The sequence below is a fragment of the Dromiciops gliroides genome, chromosome 2 (genome assembly GCF_019393635.1).
Source record: "Dromiciops gliroides isolate mDroGli1 chromosome 2, mDroGli1.pri, whole genome shotgun sequence".
NCBI classification, from domain to species: domain Eukaryota; kingdom Metazoa; phylum Chordata; class Mammalia; order Microbiotheria; family Microbiotheriidae; genus Dromiciops; species Dromiciops gliroides.
Window position 1 is genome coordinate 437,594,825 of NC_057862.1, and position 26,223 is coordinate 437,621,047.

General features: G+C 41.9%; 1 protein-coding gene across 3 annotated transcripts; it reads left to right on the plus strand.

Moving 5' to 3' along the window:
- Positions 1-732: 732 nt before the first annotated feature.
- Positions 733-25,959, plus strand: LKAAEAR1 (LKAAEAR motif containing 1). 3 transcript variants are annotated; one of them, XM_043989183.1, is made up of 5 exons: positions 749-825; positions 3,199-3,352; positions 23,357-23,943; positions 24,305-24,427; positions 25,553-25,959. In XM_043989183.1, the coding sequence occupies exons 3-5, from the start codon at positions 23,368-23,370 to the stop codon at positions 25,607-25,609; spliced, it is 756 nt and encodes a 251-aa protein (XP_043845118.1). In that variant the 5' UTR covers positions 749-825; positions 3,199-3,352; positions 23,357-23,367; the 3' UTR covers positions 25,610-25,959. The 3 variants fall into 3 exon arrangements, with proteins under 3 accessions (XP_043845119.1, XP_043845118.1, XP_043845120.1); XM_043989184.1 differs by lacking the exon at positions 3,199-3,352 and having other exon boundaries at positions 733-825; XM_043989185.1 differs by lacking the exon at positions 24,305-24,427.
- The last annotated feature ends 264 nt before the right edge of the window (positions 25,960-26,223 follow it).

Below are 26,223 nucleotides of genomic sequence, written 5' to 3' on the forward strand. Positions count from 1 at the left end.
TGTACCAGGCACTGTGCTAAGCACTTCATAAATATTATCTCATTTAATGTAAGTTCTGTGAGGGCAAGGATTATATGTCATTTATCTTTGCATCTTAAGCACCTAATAGGCCCTGCATATAGGAGCCATTTAATAAATATCTGTTGGATTGGTTTGGTTTGATTGGCTGGGGATGAGGGACCCCTGAAGATAATATCCAGACGGCCCTGCCTGACCCTGCCCATACAACTCAGGATTGACCACCCATGGCCCTCTCAACCAGCCATCTACTACTGGGAACAAAGTTTGGGAGCTAGAAAGGGGGACTCCCAGGAAGCTTGTATGAATGTCTGAGAGCCCAAGTATCTGAAATATCTGAGGCCTGAGGATCCAAGCCCACCCCAGCACAGTGAAAAGACCACCTGGGTTTATAGTCAGACAACCTAGGTGGTCTCTGCCACTCACTACCAGGGTGAGCTGCCACAATCCATTTGATCTCTCCGAAGTTTCCTCCCAGGGTCATTTCTAACTCTAAATCTATGATCCAATGATGTCTCATAGTTAAGCTGAGTATTGGAAGGAATGTGATTTTCAGATTTCTCCCCAAGCAAATGTCCTCTTCACGTGCTCACCACCACCACCACTGCCACCACCGACTCAAACTGAAACCAGTGGCAGACTGGCTTGAGGAGAGAGAGGGACTTAAAGGGAAGAGGAAAGGGAAGGGCAAGGCTTGGTTGCCAAGGCTGGGGTTGCCAGGCAACCAAGTCAACAGTATCAACAGCCTGAGCCTCTGACCAAGGAGAGAAGAGGCTTCCTACAGAACAGACAAAAGACAAAAGCCAGGTAGGGACAAAGGGACTGGTCTGAGGGTCAAGCAATGAAGGATTTTATACTTCACAGATTGTGGAGGGGATAGGGAAGAGTCTGGGTCTCTTCTTGAGGCTGCCACCCCCACACTCCCCAACCACAGGGCCAGTCAGACTATGTCACCCCAGACTCATCATGAGGGGTCTCCTCCCTTACCCAGAGTCCACAGGGATAGTCACCACTCCCCCAAGACCTCTGGATTCCTCCTCAAATTATCTCCCTTTTCCCACAGGCCTCAGGGACTCTTCCCAGCCCCTCAAGGATACTTGTGATACCCCTGCTCCTTTTGACCCCATTTAAACTTTGCTCTTCTAGCAATTCTGCATTCTTTCCTGTTTCCTCTAATGAGAGGCAGCAAAGAGTCACAGAGGGCTGGATTTTGATTCAAGAAGGTCTGGGTTTTCAATTTGTCTCTAATACTTACTAGCTGTGTGACTCTTGACAAATCACCTAACCAAAGCCTCATTTTCCTAATCTATAAAATGAGAATACTAATAGATATAGTACCTACTTCACAGAGCTTTTGTGAGGTGTTTTAGAAAGGTCAGTCCTTATTGCCTCCCCATCCTTCCTAACATAGGGGCCCTCACTTGAATGCTTCTGTGCTCCCCAAAACATTATCATCCTTCCTACAACTCTGTCTTTCCTATCACAGAATCCTTCCCTAAAATGATAGCCTTGGGAATGCACTCCCTGCCAGCCCTTTTCATGTCAGATGGCCTATGCTAGTCTTTTTATGCCTTTCTCTTCTCCAAATACTCTGCATTCCAGTGACAATGGCCTTTTTGCTATTCCTTGCACATAACACGGATCGTCCTGACTCCAAATCCTTTTCTCTGGCTGTCTTCTGTGCATGGAACTCTCTCTTCCTCATCTCTGCCCCCGGCTTCCTTGGCTTTCTTCAAATCTCAGCTAAAGTCCCACCTTCTATAGAAGCCTTTCCCAGTCCTCCTTAATCTTAGTGCCTTCCCTATAAAATTAACTCCAATTTACCATATATATATGGCACGTATATAGATATAGATATAGGTACATTATATATGGTACATATATATGTGCATATATAGGGTGTGTGTGTGTGTGCGTGTGTGTATCTGTTGGGCCAGCTATGTGGTACAGCGGATAGAATGCAGGCCCTAGAGTCAGCAAGACCTGAGTTCAAATCCAGCCTCAGATAATTACTAGCTATGTGTCCCTGGGCAAGTCACTTAACCCTATTTGCCTCAATTTCCTTATCTGTAAAATGAGTTTGTCATGGGGAAAATGGGATAGGGGTAGGGGTTTGGGGTCCCTAGGAATTCCTCTTTAAAGAATTATACCCTCCTGCACACAAAAGCAGTTAGAATAAGATGGTAGTTTATTTAGGGGCAAGGGAAGGGAGGGGAAGGGAAACCATGAAAGAAATCCTTAGACTTCTCATGGGGAGAAAGGCATGGCACAGAGAGAGTGGCTCTGAGATACCAATCTCCTTGAGCAGGAGACAGGCAGGTACTTTTATAGAGGACTGATGGGGTGACCATCTGCCTGTGGAAAGTTCCTTTAATGAGGGAAGTCCATCCCCCACTGGTGGTAGCTGGAGGAATTGGGTGAGGGGTGGCTGCAGATCTCTCTAACCATCTCCTCAGGACACAAAGGAAGCAGCCACACCTAATCTTATCGCCCCAGGGTTGAAGGAAACTAGAATGAAGGGTGAGGGTCCCGGAGCTAACTCAGTCCGATCTGGTTCCACTTATCTCTCTAGGCATGTCTGTCCTCTGGTTTAGTTTCTCAAGGAGAAGGTTCTTTGATGTGCCCCAGAGAACTTCTGGGGTGCTCTGGGCCCATAACAAGTTGAAGAAGAAAATGGAACACCACTCCAGTATCTTTGCCAAGAAAATCCCAAATGGAGTTACAGAGTCAGACATGACTGAAACAACTGAACAACAATAATGAATATATATATATATGTGTGTGTGTGTGTGTGTGTGTATACATACATATCATATGTGTATATATGTATTACTATTTATATATCACTATTTGCATGTTGTCTCACCCTTAAACTATACCCTTCTTGAGAGCTATCTTTTGCCTTTTTTGTATCCCCAGCACTTAGCATAGCTCCTATCACATAATTATTAATAAATGCTAGTTGACTGACTATGCAAAAGTCTCTTTTGGTCTTTTTAGTGGCTGATGTTGCCATTGATACAAAACAATCCACTCTACACTACTAGTTCCTTTCCTCAGTGACAGAGGCATCTGAGGTTCCAATACTCTATTTAGAAGCAAGTGTCCACATCTGGCTGGTGGCCTTGATGCCCCCTCCCCCCATGTCTATACCTTCATCCCAGAACACCATTTTTCCAGCAGATACCCAGAAGATCTCAGAAGCCTATGTATGAGTCGGATGCACCATCCTGGACAGAATCTGATCTTAGAGCCTTTCATCATCGCTCACTCCATATCAACTTCCCAGGAAGGAGAGGCAGTGGGGAGAAGCAGGAAGAGCTCTAGCAATCAGGTGATAGCCCAATCCCCATGTACCATATTTATTCCACACTCATTATATTGAGGTGGTGCAGCAAATAGAGCTCTGGGCCTGGGGTCAGGAAGAGAGCAAACAGGGCCTTAGACACTTACAAGCTGTGTGACCCTGGGCAAGGAGCCCACAATCTAACGTAAATAATAATAGCACCTACCTCAACGTGTTGCTCTGAGGAGCAAATGAGATATCTATAAAGCACTTAGCAAAGTGCCTGGCACACAGTAGGTCTCTAATAAATACTTGTTCCCTTCCTCTAGCCCTCCCATAACAACACTCATACCAAGTGCCCAGGCCCCTGCTGTGGTTCCGAAGCTCCCAATTCATACCCCACTAATTCTCTAGTCTTTCCCAGTTCTGCATCTACTCTCAAACAGTCTTACAAAATCTCTGCTCCCACACAGTAATCACTGACTCCTTCCCAGATGCTGCACTCACAGCTCCCAAGCCAGCCTTTCAAACCAACAATAAACACCCACCAACCCCAAGGCTACTTCCTTTTTTTTTTTTTTAAACAGATCTAAGATTTCATCAGGGTAGGAGGGAGTTTCTGGTGAAGAACTTCCTCCATCAGGCTCTGTAATTTATAGTCTCAGAGAGTTGCTTGGGAGTTTGTGGGTGGTGAGGTACTGAGATAGGCTGTGTGAATTGCCCAGGGCAACACAGTCATTACCTGGCAGAAGCCAGATTTAAACCTAGGTCTTCCTGACTCAGAGGTCTTGCAGCTTCCTCATCCTCCACAATACCACTCCTAACCCCCCACATGAATGCAGGCACTTCCTTCCCTTTGCTTCTGCCCCCACTTGATAGGAGATGAGGAGGGAATCTTCCATAATACAGCAGGCACCTGTCAAGTTTCTCTCTCCAAATCTTGTCCTCCCCCACTTTGGGAAGAGAAGATTCCAACCTTACCTCTTTGCCTGCCCCAGAGAGGAAACAATGTAAGGCTCCCACTGGACTGATGGGTCTGCATGAGGAAAAGCCCTGATTTCTTGTCTGGGTGCTTTTCTAACCTTCTTTCTACAGGTAGTGCAGTGGATAGAGCTCAGACCTGAAGTCGGAAAGACATGAGTTCAAATCCTGATTCAGACTCTAGGTGCATGACCCTGAGCAAGTCACTTAAACTTTCTTGGTTTTAGTTTCCTCATTTGTAAAATGAGACTGCTCAAAACAATGGCCTCTGAGGTCCCTTCCAGGTCTCACTTAGAAGAGTAAGTAGAGTTGAAGGCAAACCCAGTTCTTCCTTCTTGCTGAGACCTGTTTCCATGCCCTCACCCTGAGCCACAATGGAGGCCTGAATTTAAGGGCCCTTTCCACAAGGGTCTCTTCCTTACTCTGATAGACCTCTGGATCTGCTCTTTCCCAAACCCAGGCCCTTAACCTGGGTATCTTGCAGCCCCTTCCTGTTGATCTCAACCTCATGTTCCCTTCATGATAGTAGAAGCATAGAAAGAGTCTCAGGCCCAGACCTCCAAGTCCTTGAGGAGGGGCATTGCCCAACTCTATGACCCCAGAAGGAAGGACCCAGCCCTACATCAGAAACAGGCCTGGGAAGGCCTATCACCGCCCCACTTTGGAGAACTGGGGCCTCTGCAATTGCTGGGACTGTTTGTCCAATCTATTCTACTAATGCACAAACTGCACTTTTTATATCCTGAACTTAGGAGCAGTAACACTGCTGGGACACAAGGCCCAGGAATCTACACCTTGGCTTGCCAAGCAAGTCTGGGAAGTTTACCTGGGCCAGGGAGCACCCAGCTGCATGGGTTCAGGACTGTCTTCTCCTCCATCCTTTGTCTTGTCCTGCCCTGTCTTCTGATTCAGTCTGCTGTCTACATGTCCAATCCAAGCCAATCTGCATCAGACCTGTCAGGCTGTCCAGGAAGGACACCCTGAAAGTAGTCTTAGAGCCCTTCCCTTGAGCCCTTCTTTAAAATCTCCAGCAAGACTTCCTTTACCCCCTTTACTTACACACACACACACACACACACACACACACACACAGGCTCTTAAAATGAGTCTTCCATGCAGTCCAGCAAGGATCTCTCATACTCCCTAATGGTTAGCATTTCAACTTCGGCAATCCATGTCCAAATGAGTGAGCCAAACATCACCCAGAAATCTGTCTCAAAGTGCTGGCAATTTCCCAGCAAGGGATTATCTTTCCTCAAGTCACCAAGCAATCAAACGCAACACCTTTCAGCCTGCCAATAGTGAACCCTGCCCTCTCCTGCCCAACAAAAAAAAAAAAAAGAAGAAGTGTAGGACTGTATTATGGACACTGGATGGCACTGCTCCCAGAAAAGCCGGAGTACTCTCTGCTCCCCAGGAAAAATAGGCAGGGCTCTAATTACTGGCTCCTGTGGCAATAGCCACCAAAGATTTGAGGCAATTCTGTTGTATCAAAAGCTTAACTGAAAAGGAAAAAAAAGTACTAAGTAGCATTTTAATTAAACACAGTCCTAACCCTATCTCCTCCCCCACCCCCACCCACCCCCCAAAAAAAGCTTAACTGTGAGGCTTAGATCTCCCAAGGCTATTACCCAAAACTGTGTACCTAACTATCCAATCTTACACAGAGGGGAGTAATAACTAACACTTTTTTATGCATTTCCTTCTCTCTCCCTCCCATCCCCTGAGCATTCTTGTCCCTTCCTGATACTGCTAGTCCCCCTCTCCCCTTTGTTGTTTGGGTGGTTACAGTGATGGGACTGGATGAGATGAGATGACAGGGAGAGGAGGAATCACTCTGTATCCTTCCTCTGATTCTCTTAATATTTGAGGGATACTCTGGCTGTCCACTGTTACTCCTCAGTCTTGTTAAATGAGCAACCCTCCTCGGTTTTCTCATCAGACTTGTCCTGGTTGATTAATTTCATGCCAGTTGTCACATACAAGGAGAGAAACAATATGGTGAAGTGTATACAGAGTCAGCATCAGACTCAGGAAGACATGAGTTCATGTCTCATCTCTGACATACACTGGCTGTGTGACCATGGACAAGTCATGTAAATAACTCCGTGAGTCTATACGTTGCAGAGAAGATGAGGATCTCTCATCAGTAGAGGGAGTTTCCTTACCAAGAAGTTCCCTAAACCAGTGAAATCAAAAATCTGCTCCAAATATAGCACACAAGTCATCATTGATAGTATATTGTAATCTACTTAGATTTAGAGCCCGTAATGACTTTAAAAGTCAGCTGGTTCAATTCCCTAGTTTTACAGGCTAAAAAACTGAGCCCCAAAGAGGTTAGGTGCCAGATTGTAAGTGGCAGAGTTGGAATTCAAACCCAGGTGTCCTGATCTGGACACATTTTCATTGCCCTTTGGGTCATCTATGATTAATAGTCAAAATCACAGCAATTAGCATTTATATAGAGAGATTACTATGTGCCAGGCACTCTACTCACTTTATCTCATATGATTATCACAACAATCCTGGGAGATAGATGCTATTATTAACCCACATTTTGCTGTTGAGGAAATTGAGGCAAACAGAAATTAAGTAACTTGCCCAGGGTCACACAGCTAGGAAGTCTTTCAAGTATTCTGATGTTCTGGGACTCCAAAGTTCACAAACACATAGTAGCATTGGGAGAAAGAATATTGGTGTTAAAATGATGGCCCTTTCTGTCAAGGAGTAGCTCGAGATCATTAAAAATGCCACACCAAATTTGATCCAGCCTGATCTTCTCCTCCTGGTAATTCTGGGTCCTATTTGCAGTGCTCATACAAAGTATTTTCACTGGTAGACTAAATGTGATAACCTGGATAAAACATGTTTTTCATCCACTTTATGTTTCCTCTATGGATGGATAGGTTTATCTCTTTTGAGAGTCTGTGGATTTCAAGACAAGGCAAGTTATTCCATTAATTTAGTAAGGTGTGATCAGCAAGCAGATATCTAGATATCCCCATAGACAGTTCCTCTTCTATTTGGATTAGGCAGAGGGCATTGTTTCATAAGTAGGTAATCTTTAGTCACCATACCTCTTTTTTTTGCCTTGATATTTATAATCAAAGGATTACTGAGCAAAATTAATCTCCATTGAAGCAAATGTCATTGAATTATGTGTGTAACTTTAGCAAAAGAAAATGAGGCATCTTGTTTAAGGATGAATTTGAGGCTATATCTTGTTCTACTGAGTCAGGTCGGGTTTTGTTTGTTCATAATTAAACAGACACAATTGGATCTTATATTATCTAAAATAGTTGTTCATTTCTGTAATTAAAAATGTGGTCTCCCTTAGAAAATTACAGAAACCTGCCCATTTTGTGTTTTCATCAAGCATATCTTTAACACATGCATAAAACATTCTCATAAGGATTTTATAGAGAAGAGATAGTAGGAATGAAGGTCTATAGTGCAACCTTTTTTGGTCAGAATGTCATCTGTGACCTTTTCCATCTTAGAGAATCTTCTCCCTCTTTGAAAGATCTTGAACGTCAATACCAGGGGGCAGCTAGGTGGTACAGTGGATAAAGCACTGACCCTAGATTCAGGAGGACCTGAGTTCAAATCCAGCTTCAGATATTTGACGCGTACTAGCTGTGTGACCCTGGGCAAGTCACTTAACCCCCATTGCCCCACCCCCCAAAAAAAAGTCAATACCAACTCTACAATTTAGTACCTGTGTGACCCTGGACAAGTCACTTGACCTATTCGAGTATCAATTTCCAAATTAATAAAATAAAAGGGTTGGACTACATGACCTCTAAGATCCCTTCCAACCCTAAATCTAGAGGGTTTTGGTCAGGTCCAGCTATTCTTCCTGTGCCATTGTGGCTTCTTCACCTCAGATACTGAGAATGTAGAGTCCAAATCTGGTAGTTCCCTTGTCATTGCTAATGAGAGTAAAATGCTATATAAGCACTAGCAGAGCTATTTTATTTCACATCTATTTATTGCCCTCTTTCTAGTTTCATTTACTTATAGCTACACTGGACCAAATGTCACTCAACAAGCATTTATTAAAGACTTACCATATGCTAGATACTATGCTAAGTGCTAAATATACAAAGGTGAAAAAAGTTCCTGCCCTCAACAAGCTCACTTTCTAATAGGTGAGACAACATGTAAATAACTAGGTACATACAAGATATGTACAAAGTTGGTGGATTGTAATCTCAGAGAGGATGGCACTAGCAGCTGGGAGGGAGGAGTGGGGCTAGGCAGGACAGGGAAATGCTTCCTCCAGAAGGCAAGATATAAGTTGATGCTCTAAGGAAGCTAAAGAAACTAAGAGACTGAAGTGAAGAAGGAATGCAGGTCAGCCAGTATGAAGGCATAGAAATGGAAGATAAGCTGTCATATGGGAGGGACAACAAGTATACCAATATTGGGGACTGGGAGTCCAACATTAAAGGAGGATTCTCTTTGGAGCAACCAGTCAAGCCTTTTCTGTGGACTCATTTACCCTCCACTGTTTTTCACTGTTTCACTGGATAATAGGGCTCATAAATCTTTGCCCATCCTCCCCCCCACAATATCTTTTAAATGAACTGGTACTCTAAACTCATGCTGTCCTCAGTTGATAGTCTTTCCACATACAAAGTCATCAGGTATTTGCTGGCTGAGGTGATTTATAAACTCATTCTAACTCTTCATTTTGGTCACCATTTTGCATTGGTTTAATTTTTCTAAGTATCAAAAAAAATTTTCTGAGTATGTGATAAAGTCATTGTCTTTTTCACTAATTTCCCATGTTGCAGCCTCAATCGCTTATTTAACAAGTCCAATTAAAGTTGCTAGGATTGATTGAAGTATCTTCTCATTTTTATCCTTTCTTCTAATTTGATATTGATTTTGACCTTTGCTCCAACAAATTGATGATCTGACTGCCCAGGGAGCTGACTCTAAAAAGTCATTCCCTGCTGTGAACATGTAGTCCAATTTCACTTTTTATGAGGTTATTCCAGTCTTCACCACATGTAGCCTCTTCAAACTCTTTTTGAAGAAAATACTTATGATGTACAGACTTCTGAGCTATGTACAATGTTTTAGCATCTTTCATTTTTTAAATACCAAAATATATTTTTCTAACATATATTCCCTGGCCTCGCCTATGCCTACCTTCATATTGAAGACACTTAGTATCAGTGTTGATGTTGACTTTAGAGGAATTTGTCAGATTCTGCATCTGCATCTTCTACAACTGATATTGGGGTATGTAAAAAATGAAGCTGATTTCAGGGCAGTCTGTTTGCTTACACTCACCATGAACACTGAGGTGAGATGTTCAGGTATGCCATGAAATGAAGTTTGTTGTTGCCCATTGGCACAGGATGGAAACAACTCCTTTGTCTCTATTTAACTTCAAATTCTTCTCGCCATCTGGTTTCATTTCTAGCTAGAATATCAGTAACAATGTGGTTTATTTTCTCCAGGAATGTATCAACTCATTGGCCAAAGCTGGCACATTAAAAGAATGAACAGTCAAATATTTCTAGAGAATCTATCTATAGAGCACCACCATGACAGGGTGCAGAAAAAGCCAGTTTTGGAGACTCGAAGAAGACTAGCATTCAAATCCTGTCTCAGACACAGGACCAGCTGTGTGATCCTGCTTGTTACTTAATTTTTCCAGTATTCTATGAAACTCTTAAGAGTATAAATTTCAGAGAAGGTGCTGAGTTGCACCTTCAAGGGAAAACACAGACATTATTGCTATAGATGGCCGAAGAGCTGTGTACCATAAAACAGATCTTTTTTGATTAAAATAACTCAATTGTCTGGTGGCCTTTTGCTCCAGTTAATTCCCCAAGGTTTTCTGCCCTTTTCTCTCAGACCTTTCCTCCATTTCCTGTATTAACACAGGAAAAGATGGGGAAGACTGCACAGAGATAGGAATCCTGAGCCTGAGTTCTCTGTAAGCAGGGGAAGTCATCTCCCATTTTACTCTTAAAGAAACAGCCCCTACCCATCCGCTTATCCCAAGTATCAAGTATCTGACTCATAGTAACCTGACATTTACACAGAGTAACCACTCTCAGCAAGGTCTCCTATACTCCCCCACATTGCTTCAGTTCTAGAGTTCCTCTGCTGTTTGCTGAAAGAGCCTATATTCCTCACAAACAGCATAGCATTGTAAGTGAAATTTAAACAAGGAAATTAGAATCACAGATTCTCAGAACTGGAAGAGACCTCAGAGTCCAAACTGAACTTGAAAAATCTCTCTCTCTCTCTCTCTCTCTCTCTCTCTCTCTCTCTCTCTCTCTCTCTCTCTCTCTCCCCCCCCCCAACCCCCCGCCATCATAACCAACAAGTATCATCCCCATCCAGCCAAAACATGAGGGTGGAAAAGAACCACATCCTGGGAGTACCTTATTCCACTTTGGAGCAGCTCTGATTATTGGAAAGTTTTTCTTTGTATTAAGCCCAATCCGGCCTAGATAATGTCCACAAATTGCTCCTAGGTTTACCCTCCTGGGCCAAGTAAAAGAAGTCTAATCCCTCTTTCAAATACTTGAAGACAGATTTCATAGCTTAATACTTCTTTTCTCCAGGTTAAACATACTCAGTATTTGCGACCGATCCTCATAAAGCTCCCACTGGAGTCCTAGACCCCACATGATACCTCTTTAGCATCTGTTCCATGTCCTTCACTCACCCAATCTCCAGATGCTCTAAAATGTCCTCCAGGTCATCAACATTTTTCCTAAAAATGTGGCACCCAGAACAAAACATAGTATTCCAAACAGGCACGGTCTAGTAATGTGGTGCAGCGAATAGAATGCTGGCCTTGGAGTTGACTCGATTTTAATTCAGATTTGAGCTCAAATACTGTGTCAAACACTTACTCACTGCATGATCTTGCACAAATCATATAACCCCTCTAAGCATCATGTTCCGTCAAGGAAACATTTTGTTTCTTGAGGAACAACAGGGGGGACTGTATTGATTGGAATAACGCCACCTGCTGGATACTTACTGTAGAAGAGTTCTGCCCATGAAGCGAAGGTCTTTGAGGGCAAGACCAGGCATCAGGAAGTGACGCGGACGAGTGGGAGGAGGAAGGAAGAGACTGGCGCTCGGTCTGGGGCTTTTTCCTGAGGACGCTGGTGGAGAGCAGAGCTAGAAATGTGCTCTCCCTTTAATAGTTAGGAATCTAGGCCTTTCTCTCTCTCTTTACCAAATTCTTATTCTCCTTAATAAATGCTTAAAAGTCTAACTCTTGCTAAAGCTTATAATTTATTGGCGACCACTCATTAAATAGTTTAGACAGTTTAGCTAGAATTTTAGCCCTTAACAATCAGTTGCCTCATCTGTAAAATAGAGATGATAATAATAGCACCCACTTGCAAACTTTAGAGAAGAGCTTCTTAAACTTTTTCTACCTGTGATCCCTTTTTGCCTGAGAAGTGTTTACACAACCCTAGGTAGGTAGGTATATAAAATAGGTATACATAACCTTTTACTGTTGCCAAATTTTTTGAAACCCCCACATTCAGTTACATGACCCCATAAAGGGATGCAACTCACAATTTAAGAAGCTAGGCTCTAAAGGACTATGTAAATGCTAGCTGTGATGGTGGTAGTGATGGTGGTCTTGTTTTTGTTGTTGTTGCCAGGACTAAACACAGTGAGAACTAGACCTTGCCTCTCTTCTAGTAATACAGCCTAAGATCACAACAGCTCTTTTGGCCACTACATCCCAACATTAATTTATATTCAAGATGAAATCCACTAGAACCCCTAGCTTTCATGTAAAACATGAAATTTTGTCTAACCATTCCCCTCTTCCTTTCCTCATACAATTGATTTGTTTAAAACAACTATAAGACTATCATTATTACATTTCATTTTACTAGATTCTGACTATTGAGATTTTGTTATTTAGATTATGCCATCCAAGATATGTTATTTCTCTACAAATTTGATTGGTATGGCCTTTATGCCTTCATCTAGGTCATTGGTAAATATCGTGTATAGAATAAGGTTAAGGACAGAGCCCTCAGGCACTCCACTGAGACCTCTCTCTAGTCTATCTCTAGATTAATCACCATTGTCTGGGACTGCTTCCAGTCCAATCTAGCAAGCATTAATTAAACATTTTATCATGTATGAGACACTGTGCTTGCCACTAGAGCTATTGTTGTTGTTTGTTGTTCAGTTGTTGCAATCGTGTTTGACTCTTCATGACCCCATTTGGGGTTTTCTTGGCAAAGCAACTGGAGTGGTTTGCCATTGCCTTCTCCAGCTCTTTTTTACAGATGAGGAACTGAGGCAAACAGGACTAAGTGATTTGTTCAAGGTCTGAGGCTAAATTTTAACTCAGGTCTTCCTGACTCCAGGTCCAGTGCTCTATCCACCCAGTGGAGGTAACACAGGGCAAAAAAAAAAACCTGCTCCTGACCTCAATAGGCTTATATTCTAGTGGGAGAAAACAACATGTAAACAGACTAATATATAAGTGATTATCAGAGGAGAAAAATACTCCAACTACTAGGGAGATCAGAAAAAACAACATAAGAAGTTGCCCCCTGAGCCTCTGACTCTTAAGGTGTAAGAGATAATGATGAGAAGGGAATAAAGTCTAAGCATGGGGAATTAGCTTTGCAAAGGCATGGAGGTAGGAGGTAGGAGGAAAAACAGCAAATAGATCATTTAGCTGAAATAAGAGTGCACAAAAGGAGAGTAACGTGAAAATAAGCCTCAAAAAGCAGGCTAGAGACATATTTTGAAGAATTTTCAAGGTTCTTGAAAAGGAGAGTATCATAATCAGACAAGTTCTGAATCATCTTGTCAGTCTAAATATCTTTCATCTTATTGGTAAAAAGCAGTTGAGAAAAATTTGAAATACCTTGATAAAATCCAAAAATGGGTATACCAAAAGTCATTGTACAATTTCAACCTATTAAAACTGATAGCTTTGGGGCAGCTAGGTGGCACAGTGGATAGAGCACCAGCCCTGGAGTCAGGAGTACCTGAGTTCAAATCCGGCCTCAGACACTTAACACTTACTAGTTGTGTGACCCTAGGCAAGTCACTTAACCCCAATTGCCTCACTGAAAAAAAAACAAAAAAACCCTGATAGCTTTAATATGAATGTATTAGTATTTTTATGTGTAATAGTCTATATAAATAAATATTTATATATGTTAAGGGCTAAAATTCTAGCTAAACTGTCTAAAATATCTAATGAGTGGTCGCCAATAAATTATAAGCTTTAGCAAGAGTTAGACTTTTAAGCATTTATTAAGGAGAATAAGAATTTGGTAAAGAGAGAGAAAGGCCTAGATTCCTATCTATTAAAGGGAGAGCACATTTCTAGCTCCGCTCTCCACCAGAGTCCAGAGGAAAAAGAGCCAGAGTAAGCGCCAGTCTCTTCCTTCCTCCTCCCACTAGTCCGCGTCACTTCCGGACGCCAAAGAAAAGATTCCTGGTCTTGCCCTCAAAGACCTTCGCTTCATGGGCAGAACTCTTCTACAGTAAGTCTCCAGCAGGTGGCGTTATTCCAATCGTTACATATATCTATTTACTTATTTAAATGAACTCTATATACTATGTATTTATATTTACTAACATGCTTATATATAGTACATATACATAATAATAAATATATATCTTAATATAATAGTATACTCTACATGTTATGTCTATGGCATTCCCCTTATCTGCTAATCTAATAACCCTATCAAAAAAGTTTGGCTTGATTTTTTTTCTTGAGAACCAATGCTAGTTTTTAGTGATTATCAATTCCCTTTCTTAATCCTCCTAAACCATCACTTTAGTAATAGCATTGTGCCAAGAAGCAATGTTAAGGTATACAGCATGTAGTTTGAAGCCTCATATTCTCTTTTTTGAAAATAAGAATAGCATTTGTTCAACTGCAGCCCTGTGATAGCTCTCCTACAATCACTCCATTGTTCTTCAGAGCAGTTTAGGAAGCACATCTATCAAATTTTTCAGTGCCCTGCACTGAAAAACTCATATCCAGCTTCAGACACTAGCTGTGTGACCATGGGCAAGTCATTTAACCTCTTTGCCTTAATCCACTGGAGAAGGAAATGGCAAACCATTCCCATATCTTTGCCAAGAAAACCCCACTCATAGTATTTTCCACAGGGTCACAAACAGTAAGACAGGACTGAAAAATAGCAACATATGCCAGGCACTGTGCTAAGTACTTGGGATACAATTAATAAAAAGAAAGACAGTCATGCCCTCAAGGAAATTACAATCTAATGAGGGTTGGAAGGAGACAATATAGAAAAGGAGGCAGAAAAAGGGGGGGCGTGTGTGACATCAGGGGATATTCAGGCTCAGGGACATCTTGTTCTATGTAATTGAAACCAGGTAGAGCAGCAGATTCAGAGTGGAATGGACCCAAAAATCCAATTTTTGCTCTCTATAAAGGAAGTCATTGGGAAGAGTTTGGTTTTCTACCCTTCTGTCCTCCAATCAGAAGGGAGAGGAAGCTGAGAGAGTTGGTATCAGTCAAGGCCTGAGTTAAGAGCTTGGAGATGCAATTAGAGGTGATGAGCTTAACTTGGAAAGGGTATCTAGTTCAATGGATCTGAAACCTGGCACATTCAGAGTAGAGTGAGAAATACATCCCAAAAAGTTTATAATACATCTAAAAAAGCAAAGTTATCCATAGAAACTAAAACAAAATTTCCTATACATCAAGTGACGCAAAAGAGAACTTGCAACAATGCTATCAAAGAAAACAAAAACCATTCACACTGTGAACAGAGATAAATAAGAAAATTACATTATACTTAAAGGAACTGTAAACAGACAGATATCAGTATTAAAGTTATGTTCTCTTAATAGTATAGCATCTAAATTAATAAGTGAAAACAACTGAATTACAAAAATACATAGACAGTAACATTATAAAATAGAAGATTTTAATGTTCCTCTTTCAAAGTTAGACAAATCTAACAGAAAGGTAAATATAGATCCAGGGTAGTACATTTTAGGCATGAGAAAAGGCACTAAGATAGTAGAGGGCAGGAAAATGCCAGATTTCCTATAATGTAGAGTGAGTGAAAGAAAATATTATTAGATAAAACTGGAATACAATTATAGGTTACAGAGTATGAAGGAGCTAAAATAACAGAATCAAAAGTTTATAATCTATTCATTCTGAAATGTAGAGCCATTAAAAGTCAGTCAACAAACTTACTAGCTGTGTGACCCTGGGCAAGTCACTTAACCCCCATTATCCCACCAAGAAAAAAAAAAGTCTGTTTGGGGCAGCTAGGTGGCGCAGTGGATAGAGCACCAGCCCTGGAGTCAGGAGTACCTGAGTTCAAATCCGGCCTCAGACATTTAACACTTACTAGCTGTGTGACCCTGGGCAAGTCACTTAACCCCAATTGCCTCACTAAAAAAACAAACAAACAAAAAGTCAGTCAACAAGTCAATAAACATCTTTTAAGCACCTACTATGAACCAGACACAAAAAAAGACAAAATACTGACTCTGCTAACAATCTAATAAGGGACACTACATGCAACTGACTATGGACAAACAAGCTAAATACAAGAGAAACTGAAAATAATCAAAAAAGGGAAGACACTAGAATTAAGGAGGATTAGGAAAGGCTTCTTGTAGAAGATGTGATTTTTATCTAGGACTTAAAGGAAGCCAGGAAATGCAGGAATCAGAGATGAGGAGAGAGAGCTTTCCAAATATAGACTCTAAATTTATGTTCAAGAACAAGAAAATCCAAAGTATATCTAAAACTACCATCAGGTCCAGTGCCCGCTGTCACATGCATCCCTCTTAGTATGGGGGGAAAAATGAATGAATTCATCTAGCACAGTCAGATGGGCAAGACCAAGGTGTTAAAAAGAACTTAAGGTTGGGGTCCCTTCTAACTTCAGTTTTATAAGACCATCTAATAAAACCTCTTCATTTTACATATGAGGAAACATGCCCAGAGTGATTAAGGATTTTGCCCATTGTTACACTTTGGGTTTTCTTGTCCTTGAACATTAAATTCAGAGTTTGTATTTGTTTATCCTTTGGGAATCAACCTTAAAAAACATACTTTTAATGTCAAAAAGAAGAAAGGAAAGAGGAAAGGGTGAAGACTTGTTTCATCAAGGAAACACTATAATGTTCCTCGAAGAAACAAAGGAAATTTGATGAGGACCTCACAGGGGTTATTGGCCATTTTAGAACAATTTTCAGAGGATATCAGCCCACTTGGAATGATGTTTATGAGCTTATGGAAGCAATATTATCCCCAGGGGAAAGAGCAGAAATAATAGCTGCAGCCAATGGCCTGGAAGCTGTTAAGGGCTAAAATTCTAGCTAAACTGTCTAAAATATCTAATGAGTGGTCGCCAATAAATTATAAGCTTTAGCAAGAGTTAGACTTTTAAGCATTTATTAAGGAGAATAAGAATTTGGTAAAGAGAGAGAGAAAGGCCCAGATTCCTATCTATTAAAGGGAGAGCACATTTCTAGCTCCCTTCTCCGCCAGCGTCCTCAGGAAAGCGCGTGAGACCGAGCGCCCGTCTCTTCCTTCCTCCTCCCACTAGTCCGCGTCACTTCCTGACTCCTGGTCTTGCCCTCAAAGACCTTCCCTTCATGGGCAGAACTCTTCTACAGTAAGTATCCAGCAGGTGGCGTTATTCCAATCGTTACAAAGCCACAGGAAAGGTTGATATTGGGTGGCCTATTGAAGACCCTGAATGGGACCCCAATAACCCTAGGCATTTTGATCTGTTGAAAGAGGCAAGAGACACATTGCTGAAGGCAATAGAATCCTGTGCTAGAAGGATTGATAACTGGCAAAAATTTATAGATACAGTTAAGAGTTCTGATGAGAGACCTAATAGATTCTATGATAGGTTGTATAAGCATGCCAAGCAACATGCTGGGCAAGACCCATTAAACCCTAGAGATTCCCATTTTATCTGCTCTCATTGTGTATACCAGTCCTTGCCAGAAATTCAGAAATATTTTAAAAGGTATTGTCCAGACTGGAATAGTTTGAGTCCTGACAGACTTAAAGAAATAGCAACATATATTTATGAAGGAAATGAGAGGGAGGAAAAGAACAGACAAGGCGCTTTAGCTCCAGTACAGGAAATAATAAGGCAGCAAAGCTGGGCAGTTGAGAATCACCACCAACCCCAGAATTATTAGATACAGGAGCCTCAAGATCAGTCCTAGTGAGAAAACCTAACCCTGAATGTACACCTATTGGATCTCTAAATGTAGTCGGTGTTTCAGGAAAAGCCCAATCCGTTGCAAAATTAACCCCTCACATGGTAAATCTGGGTCCATTAACAGTAGAACATTCATTCCTACTTATGCCTGACTCTCCTGCAAACCTATTAGGCTGTGACCTCCTTTGTAAACTCAGAGCAACCATATCTTGTTCTCTAAATGGTAGCATTTCCCTGGAGGTGCCAGAGGACACGGTCCACTTACTGCCAATTTTGACCTCAGACAGTCAGGGAACAGTGGAGAATACATTTGAAATCCCTTCATGGTCGCCATCTGTAAAGGGCTAAAATTCTAGCTATACTATTTAAAATCTAATGAGTGGTCGCCAATAAATTATAAGCTTTAGCAAGAGTATTTAAGTGTTTAAGTATTTATTTAAAAGCATTAGGATCGGAGAGAAAGGTAAAAATCTAACTATTTTTAAGAGTCCCCAGCATCCGACCTGCCATGGCGAGGTCAGGAACCAAAAGGACCCAACACTTCCTCCTTCCTCCCAGAAGCCTCCTGTGTAACTGGGAACATCCCACACACATAGCTCCAAGCTAATTGGTTGGTAGCTTTGATAGACAGTACCCATGAGCAAACATCACTTTCTGATGCCAAGGACCTGACCACATGGCTTACCCTCAGACACCTTCTCCTCAGGGCGGAGCTCGCCTCCAGTAACTCCCCAGCAGATAGCATCATTCCAATCATTACACACTAGTGGTGTGGCATTTGGGGTGTGGTGGCAGAAGAAGGGGAAATGTTAATGAGGTATTGAATGTGGCAGATCTCTGAGCCCAAGGATCAAAGTAGGTGTAGGGACCAGAGTTGGGGGCTTAAATTCTTGGACCTTGGAGTTAAGCCAGGAAATTAAAGGTATTTTGACCTTAATTAGCCCTGGCAAAGAGCAAGTATTCCCTAGATGTCTTCTGAAGAGTTGAGTCCCTGAAATGCTGAGGTGCTCACTAGGACCCTTAGTTCAAGATGGTTCTTTAGATATGGGGGAAGTAGTGGGATTAATAATAACAATGATAATAATCTCACATTACTTAATAATTTTATAAGAAACTCACATTTTGCAGGATTACAGAATTCAAGTTGGAAGGGATGGCAGCAGAAATTTAGTCCAAAGTATAAGAAATAAAGAATCCCCAATTTAGTATGTATAACAAGTGCTCATCTAGCCTTTGCTTAAAGATTTCCATTGAGGAAGTACTCACTGCCTTCTAAGGCAATCCATTCCAATTTTTGATAGCCCTAATTGTTAGCAAGTTGGGGGCTGGGGGTGTTTCCCTGACATTAAGTTTAAATTTCCCTCTTTGCAAATTCCATGCATTATTCCTAATTCTATCACCTTGGGCCAAACAGAACAAGCCTAATCTCTCCCCATGACAATCTTTCAAATACTTGAGGACTGGTATCATGTACTCTGAGTTCTCTCTTCTTCAGGTTAAACATCTCCAGTTCCTGCAGTTGATTTTTATACAACACGGAGTCAAGGCTTTTTCTGTGTTTAAGTATTTGAAGGGATGTTGTCATGTGCAGGGAGGATTTTATTTGTCAGGCAGCTCCAAGATCAATGGGTGGAAGTGGCTAGAGGGTAAATTTAATGTTTTTGTTTTTGTTTGTTTGTTTTTGTGGGGCAATGAGGGTTAAGTGACTTGCCCAGGGTCACACACCTAGTAAGTGTCAAGTGTCTGAGGCCGGATTTGAACTCAGGTCCTCTTGAACCCAGGGCCAGTGCTTTATCCACTGCACCACCTAGTTGCCCCCTAAATTTAATATTAATGTCAGGGAAAACTTCCTGACAATTAGAGCTTCCCAGTGGTGGAATGTGCTGCGAAGGGAAAAGTTGAGGTCTTTGAGCAGAACCTAGATGGTCATTTTTGAGGTGCATAATAGAAGGTTTATGAGATTGGGGGCTTGTGGCTTTTTTCACTAACAGTGTCTTCACTGTAGACTGTTGGTGGAGTGGGGTTGGGAAGGGAAGGGAGTATGGCTTGTGCTGCTTTGGACCCCAGGCAGTAAGGTGGCATCAAGGGCTTTGTTCAAAAAAACAAAAAAAAGGAAGAAAGGAAGGAAGGAAAAATAAAATTTTTTGTTGTTGTTTTTTAAGTATGCTTTGAATTGGACATCAAAAGAATGCCCATCAATTGGGGAATAGCTAAACAAGGTGTGGTATATGATGGTGATGTAGTATTATTGTGCTATAAGAAATGACAAGCAGGATGATTTCAGAAAGGCCTGGAAAGACTTGTATGAACTGATGTATAAGTGAGCAGAACCAAGAGAACACTGCACAAAGACAGCAATATTGTTTGAAGAACTGTGAATGACTTAACTATTCTCAGCAATACAACAATCCAAGACAATCCCAAAGGACTAATGATGAAGCATACTATCCACCTACAAAGAACTGATATTGATTGAACACAGACTGAAGCATGCTATTTTTCCTTTCATTTTTTTATTTTATTCAAATTTTCTTATACAAAATGACTAATATGGTAATGTTTTACATAATTTCATATCTATGAGCCACATATGATTGCTTACCGCTTCAGGGAGGGGCAGGGGAGGAAGGGAAATGTGAGAATGCAGTGGGACTCCAAGAAACCTAAAGATCCCAACCTCCAAGGAATTCTTAAAATTTTCCCAAGGGAAAAGTAGCTCTATCTCCTACCTCAGGAATAAGGTGTGGCCAAGCAAGACCCTGGTAAGCTGATAAGTAACATCAGGGTCTGCAAGATATTATGGAGGATATGGTTGCATGCTGCATATCCTACTGATACCCCATTATTCAGAGATCCCCTCACAGTTATCTTGCCTTTCCTTCCCCTTTGTTCTGTAAAGATACAAAAGACCAAGTCTTCTCTTACTCCAGTGGGACAGTCACCAGAATGATCTGTCTTACAGCCATATATTCCTCTCTCCTAATAAATCTATTTTACAAGATTCAAGATGAGCCTCCAATTTTGGGGGTGAACTAGCCCCCCTATCCAGGTATCAAGTCCCCCCAACAAGTTCATATGTGTTTTCATGTTTTTCTAAAAGTATCTGGTTCATCATTTCTTATAGCACAATAGTATTCCATTATGATCATATACCACAATTTACTCAGCTATTCCCCAAATTGAGGGGCATCAATTTCCAATTCTTTACCACCACAAAAAGAACTGCTATAAATATTTTTGTACATATAGGTCCTTTTCCTTTTTTCTTAATCTCTTTGGGATACACTGCTAGTGTGGTAGTACTGGTTAAAGGGTACGCATGGTTTTATAGCCATTTGGGAATAATTCCAAATTGCTCTCCAGAATGGTTAGATCAGTTTACAACTCCACCAACAATGCTTTAGTGTTCCAATTTTCCCACATCACCTCCGCATTTGCCATTCCTTTTCTGTCCTATTAGACAAACTGATAAGTGTGAGATGCTATCTCAGAATTGTTTTAACTGGCATTTTTCTATTTATAGGACTACAGATTGCTTTTATTTCTTTGGCTGAAAACTGTCTGTTCATATTCATATCCTTTGATCATATATCAATTGAGGAATGACTTATTATAAATTTGACTCCATTCCACATATATTTAAGAAATGAGGCCTGTATCAGAGAAACTTGCTATACAAAAAATTTTACAGGTCTGATTACTGTGTATTTCTCTCCAATCCTATTTTTCACCTGTTTATCCTATTATCATTCTTTTACCTTGTCCATCCCCCTCAAAACTGTTTTGTTTATGTCCACTGCTTCCCCCAATCTCTTTTCCAGGTCATTTCTATTTCCAATGAAATAGTTCACATTTTCTTCTTTTGTTCTTCTTTTGATTTTCTTTTATTGTTTCTTGATATCTAATGGAGTCATTAGCTTTGACTTACCTAATTCTAATTTTTAAGAAATTATTTTCTTCAGTGAGCTTTTGAACCTCCTTTTCCATTTAACCAATTATACTTTTTTCTTTTCTTCAATGATTTTTTTGCACATATATATATATATATACATATATACACATATACATATATGTCATACACATACCATTTGGCATATTCTGTTTTTTAAGGTGTTATTTTCTCTAGTATGTTTTGTGCCTCCTTTGCCAAGATATTTACTCTTTCTTCATCATTTTTTTGCATTGCTCTCATTTCTTTTCCCAATTTTTCCTTTAGCTCTCATTTCATTTTTAAAGGTTTTTTTGGAGTTCTTCTAGGAATTCTTTTTTTGTACCTTAGACCAATTCACATTTTTCTTTGAAGCTTTCCATGTAGTTGTTTTGACATTGTTGTCTTCTTCTGAAGTTTTTTTTTAATCTTCCTTTGTCACCATAGTTACTTTCTATGGTCAAATTTTTTGTTGTTTGATCATTTTTTCCCACCTATTTCTTGACTTTAAACTTCATGTTAAAAATTGAGCTCTGCTCCCAGGGTAAAGGGAGCAGTGTCCCAAGAGGGTAAAGGGAGCAATGTCCCAAGTTTTAAGTTTTTCATGCTACTGTGTTCTGATCTAGTTCAGGAGTGTGGGGTCGGGGAGAGGGATATAAGTTTTCAATTCTTCCAATGTGGTATGATCTCAGGAGAGATGTGGTCACTGCTCTTCTGGCCTGTGCTCTGGTCTATGAGTACTCTTCTGCCCTGGAACTGTGGTCAGGGTCTCTGCTTCCCTGTTGCCAAATGCTATAGTGTGCTAGTGCTCCTCCTCACCCTGGGACTACAACCTGGAACCTCATATGGGCAATGCAACATAGTCCTGTGCCCAATGCCAGCAAAGGGTCCCCTATTTCCCTCTGACCAGTTGTCCAACCAAGGGCTTCAAATTCTTCTAAACTCAGACCCATTGACACTTCTAGGAACATTCCACACTTACCCTGCTGAAGACTTAGCTCCTTCCATTCTACCTGCCCTATCTGTATATATTTTTACCACATAATCAGCATTCATCCCTGGTTATGGGTCAGTTTGATCATGGTATACCGTCTGTATCCCCTTTCTGACACCCATTAGTACTCTGATGAGATATTTACAGCCAAGTAAAATCAAGGCAACAAGCATATTAAGTACCTACAATGTACCAGTTATTGGCCAAAAAAAGACAGTCCCTGCTCTTGAGGAACTCACATTCTAATAGGCAGAAACAACATTTATAGAAAGGTTCTGCTTCAGGGTGGTAAGAAAGGTAGAGGAGTCCTTAGGATACACAGGGCAGAGTACCTAGGGAAGTTCCCCACTTTGGGAAGGGGGAGTAATTCTCAAAGGGAAAGCTAGGTGGCACAGTGGACAAAGTGCTGGGCCTGACTAGCTGGGTAACCCTGGGCAAGTCACTTAACCCTGTTTGCCTCAGTTTCCTCATCTGTAAAATTAGCTAGAGAAGGAAATGGCAAACCTCTTCAGTATCTTTGCCAAGAAAAACCCAAAAGGGGTCACAGAGAGTCAGACACAAGGGAAAACAACTAAACCACAACAGTGATTCTAATAGTCAGATAAAAGGTTGCCTCTAGCAAGAGTAGGTATGTGGGAGGAGGTATATAGTCAGTGTTCAGCCAGAAGAGGAAAAGGGAAAGGGAACTGGAAGGAAGGTTAGAAACTGATTGTCCTGGGGAGGAGGAAAGGCAGGTTTTGCCACCTACAAGGTCAATAAGTTCCTCTACAGAGAAAAAAAGTTTCCCACTTCAAATCAGGGACTCCCTGAGGGAAGGTCATGTCTTTTCCTTATTAACTCCATAACTTACCTGCTCTAAACCTAAGTGATATGGAACTCCTGAAGTTACACCCCTTCCCCGCCCCCCTGCCCCTTCTTCTTTTATTTAGGGGCCAGGAAGATGCCAGGAGCACAGCTGGACTCAGATAAGGGGAATAAACAAAAGAGGACAAGTTCCATAAAGAGGGAGACTAACACAGGCAAACAGGAGCAGGAAGCCTCGGCAAAGAAGGAGGCAGTGGAAGGAAATGAATCCAGGCAAAAGAAGAAAGCAGCAGCCACCACAGTGAATGTCACCAAAGGTTGGAAGAAGGTGGTAACGGCAAAGGCCGCAGTGAAAGCAATGGCAGCCCGGTCAAGGGAAGAATTCAAGAGCCAAAGCCCGTGGGGGGAAGCAAAAGGGTTGACCACGTTTCTGAAAAAGTACCCGGATGCCCTGCTGCGCAAGGACCTGGCTTCCTTATCTCCAGCCGAGGCGAAGCGTTACTTGCTTTTTGTGGAACCCAAGAAGGCCGGATCCAGCGCCCTGCTCCCCAGTGACTCGATTGATAGCATCAGCAGCAGTCAAGGCTGCAGGCGGTGGGAGCTGCCTGCGGAGGCAGACACAGAACAGCAGAAATGCCTCATTGGAGTGCTGAAGGCTTTCGAGGCTCGAAGCCGAATCCGAGCACTACGACTCCGATATACACGGATGAGGGTAAGGGACGTGGATTAGACACCCACCAAAAATGTTCGACTTCAAGGGAGGCTTCTTAGACATTACCAAGGCCTCTTTGAGGGAGGAGGATGGGAATATAGTAAACCTTGCCCCTTTACCCACCCCAGAAGCCGTGAAACCTTAATTCTTCACACCAGCCATCCCTGGGATGGCCTAAAGTAAAGTCTGGGATTGGGGAGGGGGGAGGAGGGGGGAGGGGATCATGACTTGGAACAAATAGCCAGGATTCCCCCAATCCTGGGGGAACTTGGTGAGGGGAGGCTCAGCAGGGTGTGTGTTCCTAGAAGAATGGAGCACTAGATAAAACACTTTCTTGGGGGGTGGGGGACTGGGTCCACAGGCTGATGAGATAAAGCACCTGATTAGCAGGCAGAAAACAGCCCGGGCAGCAATCCGACTTGAAATATTCCTGCCCCCTCATCTGAACCCCACAAAGATCCCTGACTGTCTGGACAGACGTGAGGTACCCAAAGCCCCAGGGAAGCTGGGAGGGGGTAATACAGGTGGGACCCCAGTGGCAGTAGGAGATCAAAGTCCTTGGGGGAGGGAAATAGAGCATGTGATAAAACTCAATTTAGGCAACTGCCAGAATCCTGAAAAATAGTATGTAAATTGAATGTTGTTGTACAGAAGGCCAAGAAAGAACTATTCCCCCCTCCACCCAACAAACCCATCCCTAATCTCATGGCTTAAATCTAGTTTTCCTTTTACTTAAAAGGACCCAACCTTTAACCACCCTCAGGAATATCCCTCCAGGACTTCCTACCCCAACCCAAGTAAAGCCTGTCAGAAAAGGGAAATGATATCGAATTCAGGAGGATTGTGAGAGAGGGGTATTTTGCCTAATGTTTATTACTAATTATTTGCCTTGTGATTATCCATGGATTTTGATTATCTAGGATTCCCTGGGGCAAGCTATTCTCCCCAACCTTTCTCCTAAACTCCAAAATTTCTCTTGATTTGGGCAGGGGGACCAGAAGGTGGGGAAACTATTCCTATCCCCACAGTCACTTCTGCCCCCTTGGGCTCTCTGGTTTCCTCCCAGTTACCCCAATTACCTTTTAGTCTTTCTGTCCCCTTAATTAACTCTCACACACACCCCCCCAAGACATTCCGGTAACTTTCAAGGAAACTATTTCTTCTGTCACTTCTCTGCCCCTGAGTTATTACTGTCTCCTCAGCTATTTGGTTTCCTGTCCTTGATGGACAGCCCCCTCTAGTTACTCCTTAATCCTCAGGTTCTTCAGTCTCACCTTATGCACTGCTGTCCTTTCTCATCCATTTTGGTTGCTCCACAAACCTCAAACCACTCTCATCTCTCCTCTCCCTTCAATAACTCGTAAAACTCCTTCATTCCTGTTACCCTGAGCCATGTCTGTCTTCCAAAGTCATCCTTGTCACCTCAACCATTCCTGATTTCCCTCAGTCACTCTTTCCCCTCTTCAATTAGTACTGTCCCTTCTCAGGCTGACCTACTACCCCCAGACACAGCTGTCTCCCTTTAGTCATCCCTATCTTTTAGTCACTATATTCTTCATACCCATTTAGTTTCTTCTGTCTCTCCATCTTCCCTCCCCCACCATCCTAGAGGCATCGAGTAGAGGCCATCCTAGAAGAAGACAACGCCCATCCAATGTTCAGATGATTTGGAGGAGCCAGCTAGGGATCATTTCCCCTACCACTGGAAGCTCTGGACCAAAAAAAAAAAAAAAGAAAAAACCAGAAGAATTCTTTCCACCTGAAATTCTTTCTTTTATCTTTTATCTTTATTCCCTGATAACATGCCCAAGACTAATTTTATGACTATAAATTGGGTACCTGGGTCAGGTATACGCCCAAATTCTGGCTTTAGCACCACACAAACAACAGGACAGCCTCCTTGGCCCAGACAACATCACAAACACACACAATAGATATAGTCACCAGGCAGCACTTGGCTGAAATCTAGATCAGGAATGCTATAGAAAAATATGTGGCTTTCATCAGAATATCTGATAGTCAGGCAGCTAGGTGACGCAGTGGAAAAAGCACCAGCCTTGGAGTCAAGAGTACCTGAGTTCAAATCCGGCCTCAGACACTTAACACTTACTAGCTGTGTGACCCTGGGCAAGTCACTTAACCCCAACTGCCTCACTAAAAACAAACCAAAAAAAAGAATATCTGATAGTCTTTTATACTATCTTCATGGATAAGGAGGAGAGAGAAGGGATAAATGACTGTCCCAAACTAAATTTGGAACTAATCAAATTACTGGACCCA